This window comes from Macrobrachium nipponense, chromosome 4 (genome assembly GCF_015104395.2).
Source record: "Macrobrachium nipponense isolate FS-2020 chromosome 4, ASM1510439v2, whole genome shotgun sequence".
In the NCBI taxonomy this organism is placed as follows: Eukaryota; Metazoa; Arthropoda; class Malacostraca; order Decapoda; family Palaemonidae; genus Macrobrachium; species Macrobrachium nipponense.
The window spans coordinates 129,569,005-129,583,632 of NC_061100.1; the positions used below are offsets into that span (position 1 = coordinate 129,569,005).

Here is a 14,628-nt window from a genome sequence, read left to right on the forward strand (position 1 = left end):
AAGCAGCTCCCGTGAAGCCCAAATTGACTCCGGAATCCAGACACCTCTACTGCGTCCGGGGATCAGCAAACATTCGAAGACAGAATCGGCTCCGGCGGAACCAGAAATGACTCCTGAAATACAATCCAGACACGTCACGTGGGATTTTTGGAAAGTAACGATAAGGCAAATAGAGTTGATGTGTAACGAACAAAGATGTTTCTTAGTTTGCTTACAGTTGTGCTTGCACAGTGCTTTGACTCCATGCTTCAAGTCCCCCGAGTGATTACGTTGTTTGCCATTATTGTTATGCTATTCACTGGAGTATTTATACTTCGTGAATTTAGCATTAAAATGGTTCAGTTCTTTGTCGATTTCATGGCCTCGGACAGCTCTGCCTGTCTTGATGAGGCTGGAAATCAGGAGGACGAAATTGATCACTCTGGCTTTGAAGGAGACCATGTTTCGGGTAACGAAGTAGAATACGGACGTTCCAGGAATGAAGAAGTCGACCATCCAGATAGTGCAGAAGAAACAAGGAATTTGGATACAAGTCGGAAGTTCGAGGAAGTAATTAAGGAAAATGAAAATCTTTTCTTGAGGTTTGAGAAAGAGAGATTAGAAAAGGATCAGCTGATCGACGAATTACTGGACAAGGTAGAGGGCATGACCGTAGCAGGACTGCAGATGGAAGAACACATCAGACAACTCGAACGATTAAACAAAGAAAAGGAAAGAAAGAAAGAATCAGCTCAATGTCCGAAGAGATGCAGAAGCTGGAAAAGCGAAATGATTGAAAACAAAAGGCGAAGGTCACAAGATGTCCAAAGGAAGGAAAACGAGGAGAGAGACCAGATGCTAATTATTTTGGAAAACACGGTCTCAGTGCTCTCGATGGAGAAGGACACTTTGCATCGAAATCTACAGCAAAACGATAAAAGCCGAGACGAAATGCAAATAAAAATGAACAAGCTGAATCAGGACCTGGAAGGACTTCGAAAAGAGAATGGAAGGAAAGAAAAGAACATAGAAAAGCTGAAGAGGGAGAACGAGAACAAGACCTTGAGGATGAAAGGTTTAGAGGACGAGTTACAAGTCCTCACCATTCAGACACAGATGGCCCACGAAAATTTGAAAGAGCTCGACCAATGTAAAAGAGAATTAGCTGAGAAAAACGAGGAACTGGAAAAGCTGAGAAAACATAACTTGCAGAAGGATAGCGAGATCCTTCGACTGGAAAATGAATGCACCCAGAAACAATTGGAAGTCAGCGGTTTACTGAAAGAATCTAAATCTGTTGTAGCAGAACAACCGACGGCAAATGGAAAGATGAATGACCTGATTAGGAGGATAGTTCAACTTGAATTCGACCTTGCTGAGACGAAGGAGCAACTAGAGACCAGGGTTTTTGAAGAGATGGAAGCATTAATAGAAATCGTAAGACCCCAAGAAGAGATCTTGGCGCAGGATACAAAGATCAGATGCTTAGGAAAGGTCAAAATCCTTAATGGACCAAAGAATTATAAAGAAAAGGAAGTTTGCAGAAGAGAGAAGACGGTAACGGAAGCTGAAGACAAAAAGGCTTCGGATAAAACTCTGTGTCTGAAGAAGCCCCAGATCAACTGCAGAGCCCTCTACCAGCAAATGGACAGCATCGAGGAAGAACTTCGACAAATCAAAGGATTGCAACGACCTTCAGCTGGCACCAAGAGGCACTCAAAGGCCCCAAATGAAACTCCATCAATTGAGAAGCCTCTAAACAGAGATGAATTGCACCAGAAAATGGGGCTGATATCTGCAGCCAACCTCCAACGACTGGAGCGAGATGCTAAAATGGTCCGAGAACTCTACAAGATAAACGCCGTCACGTAAAGGGTGCAAGTAAAGGAACCTCTGCATTTTTAGGAGAACTGTGGTATACTTGCAGAGGATAGAAGGCAGGAAATCTCAGACATAGAGAACAGGAAGATGCTAAAGTTTGTAAGAAAAATCCTTCTTGGATATGGTTGTGGAACCAGGTCTGTGTGATCGATAGACTACAGCGGATTGTGGCCTGGCGATAAGTGCCCGAAGACTGGATTGTCGTGTACCCCATGTCCAACATTGTACTATAGTGCATCCTCTCTCTCTCCTGCCTCATGATACCCTCGGAATAGGGTATCAAAGCCCAATCTCAAATGGGTAGTAGGCAACCACTGGCGCGGTGTAAGAACCCGTAAGTTTCATGCCTACTACTTCATATGTGAATTGGATTATGCATTGCAAATTGCATCCCACTTTTTGCATATACTACTGTGGCAACCTCTGGCGTGGCGTAAAACCCCGTAAGTTCAATGCCTTTTATATATGCAAAATATGGGCCACGCAATGCATAAGAGATCAAATCCTAGCATATACTGCAGAGGCAACCACTGGCGCGGTGTAAAAACCCGTAAGTTTCATGCCTTTTACATATGCAAAGTGTTTGATCCCAGTGTGGCAGAGGCACTAAGACATCGAAGGGCATTGTCAGGAGTCGGTGTACTTCGACGTCGTCTGATCAGGCGACTGGAAGCTTCCTGTCTATAACAAAGGGTTTCCTACAATTAACAGAGAAATGACTGGATATTGGACTCAGTAAAAGAACCACCTGTTTTCTAGAATCAACCGCAGAGGATTAGTCTGGAGGCGTTACAAGAAGAAGGGTCATCAGTCTTAGGAATTCATCTATCTTGGCTAGCTATGAGAGCTGAGAAATGGGGAAGGGCCCACCCCTGGTTAAACTAAACCCCCATTTCTATGACGCTCTCTTAGCAATGATGCCCCAGGGGTGAGATCACATACGATCGTTAAAGGCCATATTTATATCTTTATCTATATCTATATATATGTATACATACATATATATATTATACATACATATATGCATACAAATATCTATTTATTTAAATACAAACAGTACATATGTATAAATATACATACATGTAAGTATGAAGTATGTCTATATATATATATATATATATATATATATATATATATATATATATATATATGCAACATATATAGGTATGTAAATATTATTTATGAGTTATACGAATACGTAGTATATTATATATATTATATATATATATATATATAATATAGTAATATAATATTATATATAGGAATATATCAGAATATATATATAATTATATATATATAATATATATATATATCAAATATTATGGTTAACATATATAACCATATATATATATATATATATATATATATATACATATATATACTATCTATTATATCCATATATAATATAATATATATATATATATATATATTATATAATCCATATATATATATATATATATATATTATTATAATATATATATGATATATCATATATATCTATATATACTTATTCTATATAACTATATATATTCCTATATAATATTAATATCTATTATATAAATAATATATTATATTACAAATATATTATATTACAATTTATAATATATATATATAAATATAATTATTATACAAAATATTTATCATAATATTTATACTATAATCATATAATATATATATATATATACTAAAAATTATATACAAATTATTCTATATATATAATATTATATATAATATATATGTTATTATATATATATATATATTTTATTATATATTATATAGCAGGAAGGTTGGGGGCATCTGGAACGCCGTAGATTTAAAATGAATAGGATGGAGAAAAGCCAGCGTAACATCATACATGTATTTTCCAAATTTTCGAGACTTTGGGTCTCATCATCAGGGCTGTAAAATATACAAAATATACAAATTAAAAAAGACTCAGTATTAATATTAATAAAAATTGAAGTACATAAAAGTTAAATATAATAATTTAAAAAATGAACTAAAAAAAATGAAATAAAAATATATATATATATAAAAAATTAAAAAGTGAAGAATGCTTAAAAGTTAGTACCTATCTCTATGGAGTTAAAAAACTGAGTGACGTTGTCTGGTTTGGAAAGGAGGACGTCAACTATGCTATATATAGAACTGTGGAAGAAGTCTGACCATTTAATGGGGGCACAAGCTGTTTGATTGTTAACGACTCCAAAACAGAGAGAGAATAGTCATTGGGCGCTTGGGTGACAATACGAAAATCCTTATCTGAAAATGATGTTTTACATTTATTACAATGTTCTCGTATGTTAGAAAATTCCTTCGTTTTCAAAGTACATCCCGTACGGTGACTGACTCCGAGATGAGAGTCGATTCTGACTTTGAGCAGTCTTTTGGTGGCTCCCACGTATTTCCCGATCTTACATTTCGGGCAAGTAAAGCAATATACCACCAAAGACCGCATCAAAGCCGGAAGTTTATCTTTGTGGGAGAACAAAGAACCCAGAGTTTTATTGCTATCAACTTAAGATTCACGGCCGGAAAAGTTTTCTGGATGACTTTTTGTATTTGCACCTTAAATGCGTTCGACTGAATGAAAGGTATAGAGGCATATATTAATAATTTAGGCACGTTCGGTGCAAGTTGACGTGGCTGATTTTTGTTTACCAAATTTTAAACCAAGTTTTAGTAATTTTTATTTGCCACTTGAAATCCTTTTTGGACGACTTCGGTCGTTACAACTCCCAGGTGACTTACCCAGTTTACAGAGAGACTTGCAAAGCATTGCTCACAAAACTTTTTCTAAATTATGTAGTAATTGGGTTCCTTTCTTTCGTAAAGATGATTATATGTTACTAAAAACCTTGTCCAATAACCCAGACATTGTCATAACCAGACCGGATAAAGGAAGAGGCACGGTGATACTAAATAAAAATGACTATGTACAGAAAATGGATGATATTCTTGAAGATACCACTAAATTTGTTGAAATAGGTGTTCCAACATATCAACCTATATTTAAGGTGGAGGATAAAATCAATAGATTACTCAAAAGTCTCAAAGATCAGAATATTATAACTGAAAGCACTTACCAAGAATTATATTGTTCAGGTTCATCCTATGGTGTGTTATATGGACTTCCTAAAATTCATAAAGATGGTGTTCCTTTACGACCAATTTTGGCTGCATACAATACCCCAAATTACCAGATAGCAAAATTCTTAGTACCATTGCTACAGCCATTTGCAAATAATGAATACGTTTTACTCAATTCTGCTAACCTTGTACCTGATATTCTAAAACAGGATGTTGACTTATATATGGTGAGTTTGGATGTCGCATCTCTTTTTACGAACATACCGTTGCAGGCGACGGTTGACATAATTTTAGATAAGATCTTTTACGAGGAAAATGTTTTATATCATGGTTTTAATAAGGATAATTTTAAGAAACTTCTTGAAATTGCAGTGCAGGACACTCACTTTATTTTAACAAGAAAGTTTTTTAAACAAGTTGATGGTGTTTCGATGGGGTCGCCACTTGGCCCAGTTATGGCTAACGCCTTTATGTGCTCTTTTGAGGAACAAATGCTGGATGGTTGTCCCTTATCATATCGCCCTCTCTTTTTATAAGCGATATGTGGATGACACTATTGCTCTATTTAGGTCCCGAGAAGCAGCTGAAGCTTTTTTGGAATATATCAATGGCCTACATCCTAATATAAATTTCTCAATCGAACATGAACAAGACAACCAACTTGCTTTTTTAGGTGTTTTAATTACTAGGACAGAACATGGTTTTAATACGAGCGTTCTTTAGAAAAACGACGTTCACAGGTCAAGGTACTAACTTCTATAGCAGTTGTTCCATAACATTTAAATTAAATAGTATTTCCACGCTATTACATCGTGCTTATATGTTATCTTCCAACTGGCATAATTTCCATAGAGAAATCCAATTTTTACTTCAGTTTTTTAAAAAACAATTCATATCCTCCAGCCTTATTCTGAAATATATGTCAATAACTTTTTAAATGATAAATTTCAGCCACGTCAACTTGCACCGAACGTGCCTAAAATTATTAAATATATGCCTCTATACCTTTCATTCAGTCGAACGCATTTAAGGTGCAAATACAAAAAGTCATCCAGAAAACTTTTCCGGCCGTGAATCTTAAGTTGATAGCAAAAAATCCTAAAACTCTGGGTTCTTTGTTCTCCCACAAAGATAAACTTCCGGCTTTGATGCGGTCTTTGGTGGTATATTGCTTTACTTGCCCCGAAATGTAAGATCGGGAAATACGTGGGAGCCACCAAAAGACTGCTCAAAGTCAGAATCGACTCTCATCTCGGAGTCAGTCACCGTACGGGATGTACTTTTGAAAAACGAAGGAATTTTCTAACATACGAGAACATTGTAATAAATGTAAAACATTCATTTTCTTCAGATAAGGACTTTTCGTTTATTGTCACCCAAGCGCCCAATGACTATTCTCTCTCTGTTTTGAGTCGTTAAACAATCAAACAGCTTGTGCCCCCATTAAATGTCAGACTTCTTCCACAGTTCTATATATAGCATAGTTGACGTCCTCCTTTCCAAACCAGACAACGTCACTCAGTTTTTTAAAACATCCATAGAGATAGGTACTAACTTTTAAGCATTCTTCACTTTTAATTTTTTATATATATATATATTTTTATTCATTTTTTTTAGTTCATTTTTAAATTATTATATTTAACTTTTATGTACTTCAATTTTTCTTTATTAATATTAATACTGAGTCTTTTTTAATTTGTATATTTTGTATATTTTTACAGCCCTGATGATGAGACCCAAAGTCTCGAAAATTTGGAAAATACATGTATGATGTTACGCCTGGCGTTTTTCTCCCATCCTAGGTCATTTTATATATAATATATAAATATATAAGATAGAGATAATATAGATATATTATAGATATATTTAATTTAATAAGATATAATAAAAGATAGATAATATAATATAGGTAGAGATATATATATTATATAGATATATATATATATATATCCTATAGATATATATATATATATATATATATATATTATAGCCTTATATATATATATATATATAATATATATTATATCTTATATATATATATTATATATATATATATTATATGATATAATTATATATATATATATATATATATATATATATATATATATATATATATATTATATATCTCTATATGTACATATATATATATAATACAAATATTATATATTATTGTATATATATAGATTATTATAATAATATGTATAGATATATATATATATATATATCTAGATATATATTATTATATATAAGTATATCTATAATATATTTATAGATATATATATATATATATATATATATATATATTATATATATATATATATTCTATAATATATATATATAATATATATATATATACATATATATATATATATAGATAGATATCTATATATATATATATATATTATATATATTGTATATATATATATATAATATATATATTATAGAATAGGATAGATAGATAGATTTATATATGTATCTAAATTATATATTATATATATATCTATATATATATATAATATATATGTATATATACATATATATATGTAGATATATTATACATATATATATATTATATGTATAGTGTATTTATAGATCTATACATAAGATCTATCTATCTATCTACCTATATATATATATAATATATATATATATATATATATATATAACATTTATATACACATACATATGTATATAACATATATAGGTAAATGAATATTATATATTATAAATAGCTTCGGTTAGTCGATTCGAAGTACAAATAGTTGCATTTTATACGTGTAACAAATGTAACAAACCCTGGTTTCGTTTGTCTCCATCCAAAGATGTGTATTATAGATTATAGTAATATAGTGATAGCAGGGAAGTTATAAGCTTGGTAGCCTAGTAGCCTTTAGACCTAAACCATTCAAACTATACTAATTTCGAAAGATACTCTATCATCTAAACCTTATTCTGATTTCAAATTGATTTCGAATATTTAAAAAACAATTCCTTTATGTTAACAGTTATCAAATCATCCTGCTATGGGAAAAAATAGCCTTTTAAGTATAGTATCGCTATGAATAAACACCTTAGCCAAGAATGCTAAGCCTATACGAATTGATTCATTAGATATTTTCATACTTTTTCCCGCTTTTATAGAATACTTTCGTTCCGTATGAGTCGAAATTAACTTCATGCTTTAGTTCTTATTCGTCAGTATATAGTATCACCAAGAATCAACACTTTAGCCAAGAATGCTAGGCCTATACAAATTGATTCATTAGATGTTTTCATAGCTTTTTTTTTGCCTTTATAAAATAATTTCCTCCTAAAATTCGAACTTAACTTCCTGCTTGTGTGTGTGTGTGTGTGTGTTGCATTCTCAGAGACTTTACCACAATATGTAAAGGTGTTTTATAAAAAAAATTAAAAAGTAAAATAAATCAGTGCCAACACTCAATACTTTTAAAATCTTTTGAAACCCAATACAAAATTACGAAGTCCATAATATGATCATTTTATGTGACCAAGCAACCACGCATACTCAGAAAGGTTTACTCCATTTCTTTCTATTTTAAGGCTTTTGAACGATACATGGAAAGAACTGACGAATAAGAACTAAAGCAGGAAGTTAATTTCGACTCATACAGAACGAAAGTATTCTATAAAAGCGGGAAAAAGTATGAAATATCTAATGAATCAATTCGTATAGGCCTAGCATTCTTGGCTAAGATGTTTATTCATAGCGCTACTATACTTAAAAGGCTATTTTTTCCCATAGCAGGATGATTTGATAACTGTTAACATAAAGGAATTGTTTTTTTAAATATTCGAAATCAATTTGAAATCAGAATAAGGTTTAGATGATAGAGTATCTTACGAAATTAGTATAGTTTGAATGGTTTAGGTCTATAGACTACTAGGCTACCAAGCTTATAACTTCCCTGCTATCACTATATTACTATAATCTATAATACACATCTTTGGATGGAGACAAACGAAACCAGTGTTTGTTACATTTGTTACACCTATGAAATACAACTATTTGTACTTCGAATCGACTAACCGAAGCTATTTATTACCGTTTGTTTGCGTTGTCCTAAACACAGCTCTCACAGTGTGAATTATAGTTTTAAAAACGTCCATTTTGATAAAAAGTCATTTTGTTGAACATTCCCAACGCTACCTTTACATGTAATAAAGAAAAAACTGAATTGTAAATAGTATACTGACTGTATCTTACAGGCCTACACTACCCTGCAGGTCATAATGACTTGACAAAATACAGGTTCACAGGACGAGTCTCAACACAAGTAGCAAACCGCTAGACCTACATAAGTCTATACTTGACTACATTCGCTTTTGTAAAAAGTATCAACATATATCGTATAATATGAGGCACATAGAAGGTAAATAATATTATGAATGCAATATTAAATTGCTATTGCATTTATGCAACAATAATATTTGGAAATTACGAAAATAATGTTCGGAATATCTGCGACATTAATGACATCCATAGTGTCTACTGCTATCAAGGTGGCCGACTTGACTGGCGCACAATTATGGTTATGTAAGACTAATTCGCCTTTCTTTACTTGACAGATGTCACTCCACATCTCTAGGGGAAGAAGTCCCGTACCAATCCCAGCAATTGCAAGTTCTCAACGCACTAGCACTATAAAATAATAAACGAAAAACATCGCCAGCTCTTCGTAATTAACCACCTTGAGTCACCGGCTCTCCGACACTGAGCGCCTCAGTGGCGTGGTTGGTATGGTGTTTGCTTCCTACCTCGGTGGTCGCGGGCTCGATTCTCGGCCATTCCATTGAGGAGTGATACATGTGTATTTCTGGTGATAGAAGTTCACTCTCGACGTGGTTCGGAAGTCACGTAAAGCCGTTGGTCCCGTTGCTGAATAACCACTGGTTCCATGCAATGTGAAAACACCATACAAACAAAACAAACAAAAACACCATACAAGCAAGCTCTCTGCCACTGCGGGCAGCGCCGTTCTGGTGGTGACTAGACGAACTGATTAGCACTCGTCCGATTTAAGCCGTTATCAATTTGAATTTGTCTTGTACCTGTGTAAAATCTATTGCCGAAAGGTCTTACAGTCTAGATTAAACATTTTGGTAAGGAGGAAATGCCCCTCAAATGTTAGTTATTCGATTGTTTCTTCACACGTGAGTCAGATTAAGTAATTAGTACTCGTCTGTTGGAGAGGTCTAAACATCTTGCCACAAACTCTCCGATTTAATAACCATATTCAATTTGAACTTGCTTTGCTGAAAGGTCTTAAAGTCTGGATTAAACATTTTGGCAATATAGAAATGCCCTTAAAATGTTAATTATTCGATTATTTCTTCACCCGTGAGTCAGACGAACTATACTCTGTTTTTTCCATCTGTCCATCCTCCTGTGGTGTTTGCGCATGGTAACACTGCGTCCCGGGCTTTAAATGATATCCTATTTCGAATATTAACGGTGTAATTCGCATACAGTAAATTATTAAAACACTTTTCTGTTGCAAATGAACACCAAGATATCCTTTTATTTAACTAAAACTTACACAGCGTAACTATTTAAAGCCCGGATGGAAAAAAACAGAGTATAATTAGTAGTCGTCTGAAGGAGAGGTTTTAAATTTCTTGCCAAAAACTCTCCGATTTAAGCCGTTATCAATTTGGATTTGTCTTGTACTTGAGTAAAATCAATTCCTGAAAGATCTTAAACTTTAAATTAAACATTTTGGAAATAAGGAAATGCCCTCAAAATGTTAATTATTCGATTGTTTCTTCCCCCGTGATTTACCAGTTTTCGTTTGTAATAGCGTCAAGTTCGTCTGCTCATCCAAGTCGTCTACAACTAAAACTATATGACCTGATTTATTACTTATAAGTCTTTTTTTTTTTATCAAATTATATACCATTTAGAATGATTATTGCTAAAACTTAACGACAGTTAACAACTCAAGAAGATTTTTTAAGACCCAAATGATGTCTGCTAGTAGGCTACTAACAGAAAAGATGAAATTGTGGTAAATATTCAGAAAGATGCGTTATACTTATTATTATAGCCTTATGAGAATAAATAAAACATTTTCTTTCTCTCTCTTATTCCTTCCTTTGTCACATATTCTTTTTCTTGATCTTTTAAGGAGAAAATCGGTATGCAATATCATATATATCCTTATTCATATATAGAGTTCGTGGTTATTGAAGGTTTATGGAGGAAATGACTGACCAATCCTTCTGTCAATAGTTACCCCTGCATTAATTCTTCGTTTTCTTCCATATGCTATTCATTATTATTTTTTCCCTTCTTGAGAGTTACACTATACAATATAAAATATAATGATAATCTTTTTTTTTTTGGTGCTGATATCGAACTCTGACCTATTTTTCCCCATAGGGTCTTCAGTATTTCGATTTTTCCCCATAAGGCTTCAACAGTTTACAATAATTATTCACTTGTTACGTAGTGCGAAAAATACCTACAAATTTTAAGAGGTCATTTGCATATTTCAGTATATTTAATACCTGCAATGATTAGATACCTTTACTTTACTTTATAAGATGTAGCACGTATATACCGCAGGTGTCCTGAAAGTGAATATTTATTGAAATTCATATGTGTGTATGTATAAATACACACACACACACACACACATATATATATATATATATATATGTGTGTGTGTGTGTGTGTGTGTATATATACATACACACATACATACATACATACATGTGTGCATACATATGTAAACATGCACACTCACACATATATATAATATATTTTTCAACAAATATTCACTTTCGGGACACCTACTGTACAAGTTTTACACCTAATAAGTAATGTAAAGGTATCCATTCAATGCAGGCGTAATGAAATATAGTGAAATATGGAAATAACCTCTTAAAACGGGGTATTTTTCTCACTACTTAACAAGTAAATAATCATTGTGCACCCATACATACATTTATGTGTGGGTGTGCGTTTGTATTTGTGTGTGGGTGTATGTGTGTGTATTTATGTGTGGGTGTATGTGTGTGCATTCATGTACAGACGGCCAACGAAGAATTGGCGTAGTTTCTTAATTCATTGTTCGTTATGGAAATATTGCCATATGCAGGTGCCAGATTATTTACTTAACAATAAAAAATATTTCCTTTCAAAGGTGCTATACTTGAAATAAATTACATTAGAATAGAGTAGACTTATTCAACGTATTAAAGATAATTATTTTGCAAAGTAAGGAAAATATATACCGATGGGTCCACGATTTCTAATTTTATTCTCAACTCTAGCTTCGTGATAGCATACTGAAGGATTTTGAAGTTGGCTTTGCTGCCGCTCGAGTCTTGACTCAACATATCGTACTGCACTGGGGTGTTGTTATTTCGTCTCCTACAGCCGATAAACAATACATCAAGGCGTTAACATTCTTTGAAAACGATGTTTAATTATACTAATTTTGTCCTTTGATCAATAAAATAATTTGCATGACATATTTAGTGGGCCTAAATTGGACTTCTGATTTTCACACATGATTAGCCTAGGTCCATTTTCAGCAGTATACTCTCTCGGATACATAACATAAATGAATATTTAAATCGCAATAATATATATTAATATATATATATAATATATATATATACATTATATATATAATATTATGTATATGTATATGTATATTTTACTATATATATATATATATTATATATATCATATTAATATATAATTATGTATATTTGTATATGTATATGTGTATATATATATATTAATTATATATAATTATATTCTAATATATATAGATATATATCTATATATATAGATTATATTAATATTAATCCCTGCTTTATTTGATTATTTCCGTTATTCTTGTTTTATTAGCCATGTTCGCCTTTCTTCTTATCATTTTCATAATTGCTTAACATAATTAACTCAGACCTAGCTACTCAAAAAAAAAAAAAAAAAATCAAACTAATATAATTTAGTCTTATTTTTTATCGAATTCCTTGCATATCATCCTGTTTCATTTGGACACGTTGGAAAGCTGTGGGAGTCAAAACTGACGAATACATTAAGAAAGACTTACTTTCATTAAAGCTTTCTTAGGTTGATCTTTCTGTAGCTATTCATTTTTACTGACTAGAAATTAATTCAAATTAGCTTCACATGTATACCTCGACCTACTACCATAAGCATATTATAAGTAGCTGAAACGATAAGAAATATGAAAGGTGACGTTCTCGTTTAAGTCTAGTTCATGTTTTTTTGTTTGTTTTTTCAAGACTGCTTTAATCAAGGGTTGCTCTTTGACGGCTACAGGGTGTAACACGAGTGTGTGCACATATTTTGGGGAATGAAAGATAAAGTTTCTTTGAACAAAAAATATTTTATAAACATGCATTTTAAGGTGCCCGTTGTCAGTGCGGGGAATTTTAAAATAACCGTCATCATTACTGATGCTTTCACGCGATGGAGTTCGTGGTGAGAAGTCGGCTAAAGTCGCCTGAGATGTAGAAGAGAGCGGATGTGGCGCATAGGAGTGATGGAGGGATTAGGCCGATGTTAATCAAGTATCTCCCAATAAAATGTATTCTTTAGGTTTTGAAGAAAAATAATGCATACATCATTGAAACTGTTTCCTTCCCTATCCGTGGTATTCACTGGCCACCGATAAAAAACAAAACAAAATGAGTAAGCTTAACTGAATCTCTCATCCATCAAAGATACGTTTGCTTACTCATTAGACTTATTCATTAGACAACTATCAAAGATTTCTAGTGTAGATTTAAAAATCTCTTCCTCTCCATCGAAAGTATTCATCAGACACCAGTCTAAGTGTAGAGCTAGTCATGATTCCTGGTTCAGCAATGTCGTGACGATGCACTACAATTCAAAATTCACAAATGAATGTTGCTCAGCAACGTTTACACTACTGTATTATCTTGCTCTCTCGTCGTGCTTCGAGGTGTTCCACCTCTAGGCCCATGTTCTAAATTTTGCCGTTCTTTAAACAATTTGATTCATCTATGTATGATTCTCTCCGGTTTATTAAGCGTTCTTGATATCTCTCCAACAGGAACTTGCACCGAATGCAGTGCAATAATTGTCTCTCGCTCATCGAGGGATGTTTCTTAGACCGATAAATGACGCATTGACATTAGATTCCCGTGCACATAACATCAAAAGCAATAGAGTTAGGTCGCCTGGTTCACACTGTTAGGATATCGTTATTTATTCTTTTTGTTTTTAAATTTGATAGCATTTTGTGAGATTCCAATGTTTTCTGTAATTTGTTTGAGAACAAATTTTTATAATATGTAAAATGGAATCAATTATTACAAGTAAAAAAGAAAACGGCATGGAACTTCTGTATAAATATTGTTATTTTATGTAAATAATATCGTGAGTGAGTGAAGTTTGCCTTATCTAATGTTATCAGTTATCATTTGTTTCAAGATCTTTCTGTTAAGAGAAAAATCTTCATTTCAAGTTAGCATATGAAATATAATATCCAAAATATCATATGATTTAAAACTTCCATAAATTAATATAAATGCATTTTGCTTGGCCGAAGGGTGGTGAAATGCATTTGAAGTGAACGGTTCGGTTGGCACGCTTGGAACATCGACTTCTGAGGAGACTGGGATTGATGCACGATAACCTATGAATCTTACATA

The 14,628-nt window shown here is 32.7% G+C and overlaps 1 protein-coding gene across 1 annotated transcript; it reads left to right on the top strand.

Moving 5' to 3' along the window:
- The first annotated feature begins 333 nt into the window (after positions 1-333).
- Positions 334-1,851, top strand: LOC135211502 (cingulin-like). The gene has a single exon (XM_064244808.1). It carries the CDS (start codon positions 334-336, stop codon positions 1,849-1,851), a length of 1,518 nt encoding a protein of 505 aa, XP_064100878.1.
- Positions 1,852-14,628: the final 12,777 nt, after the last annotated feature.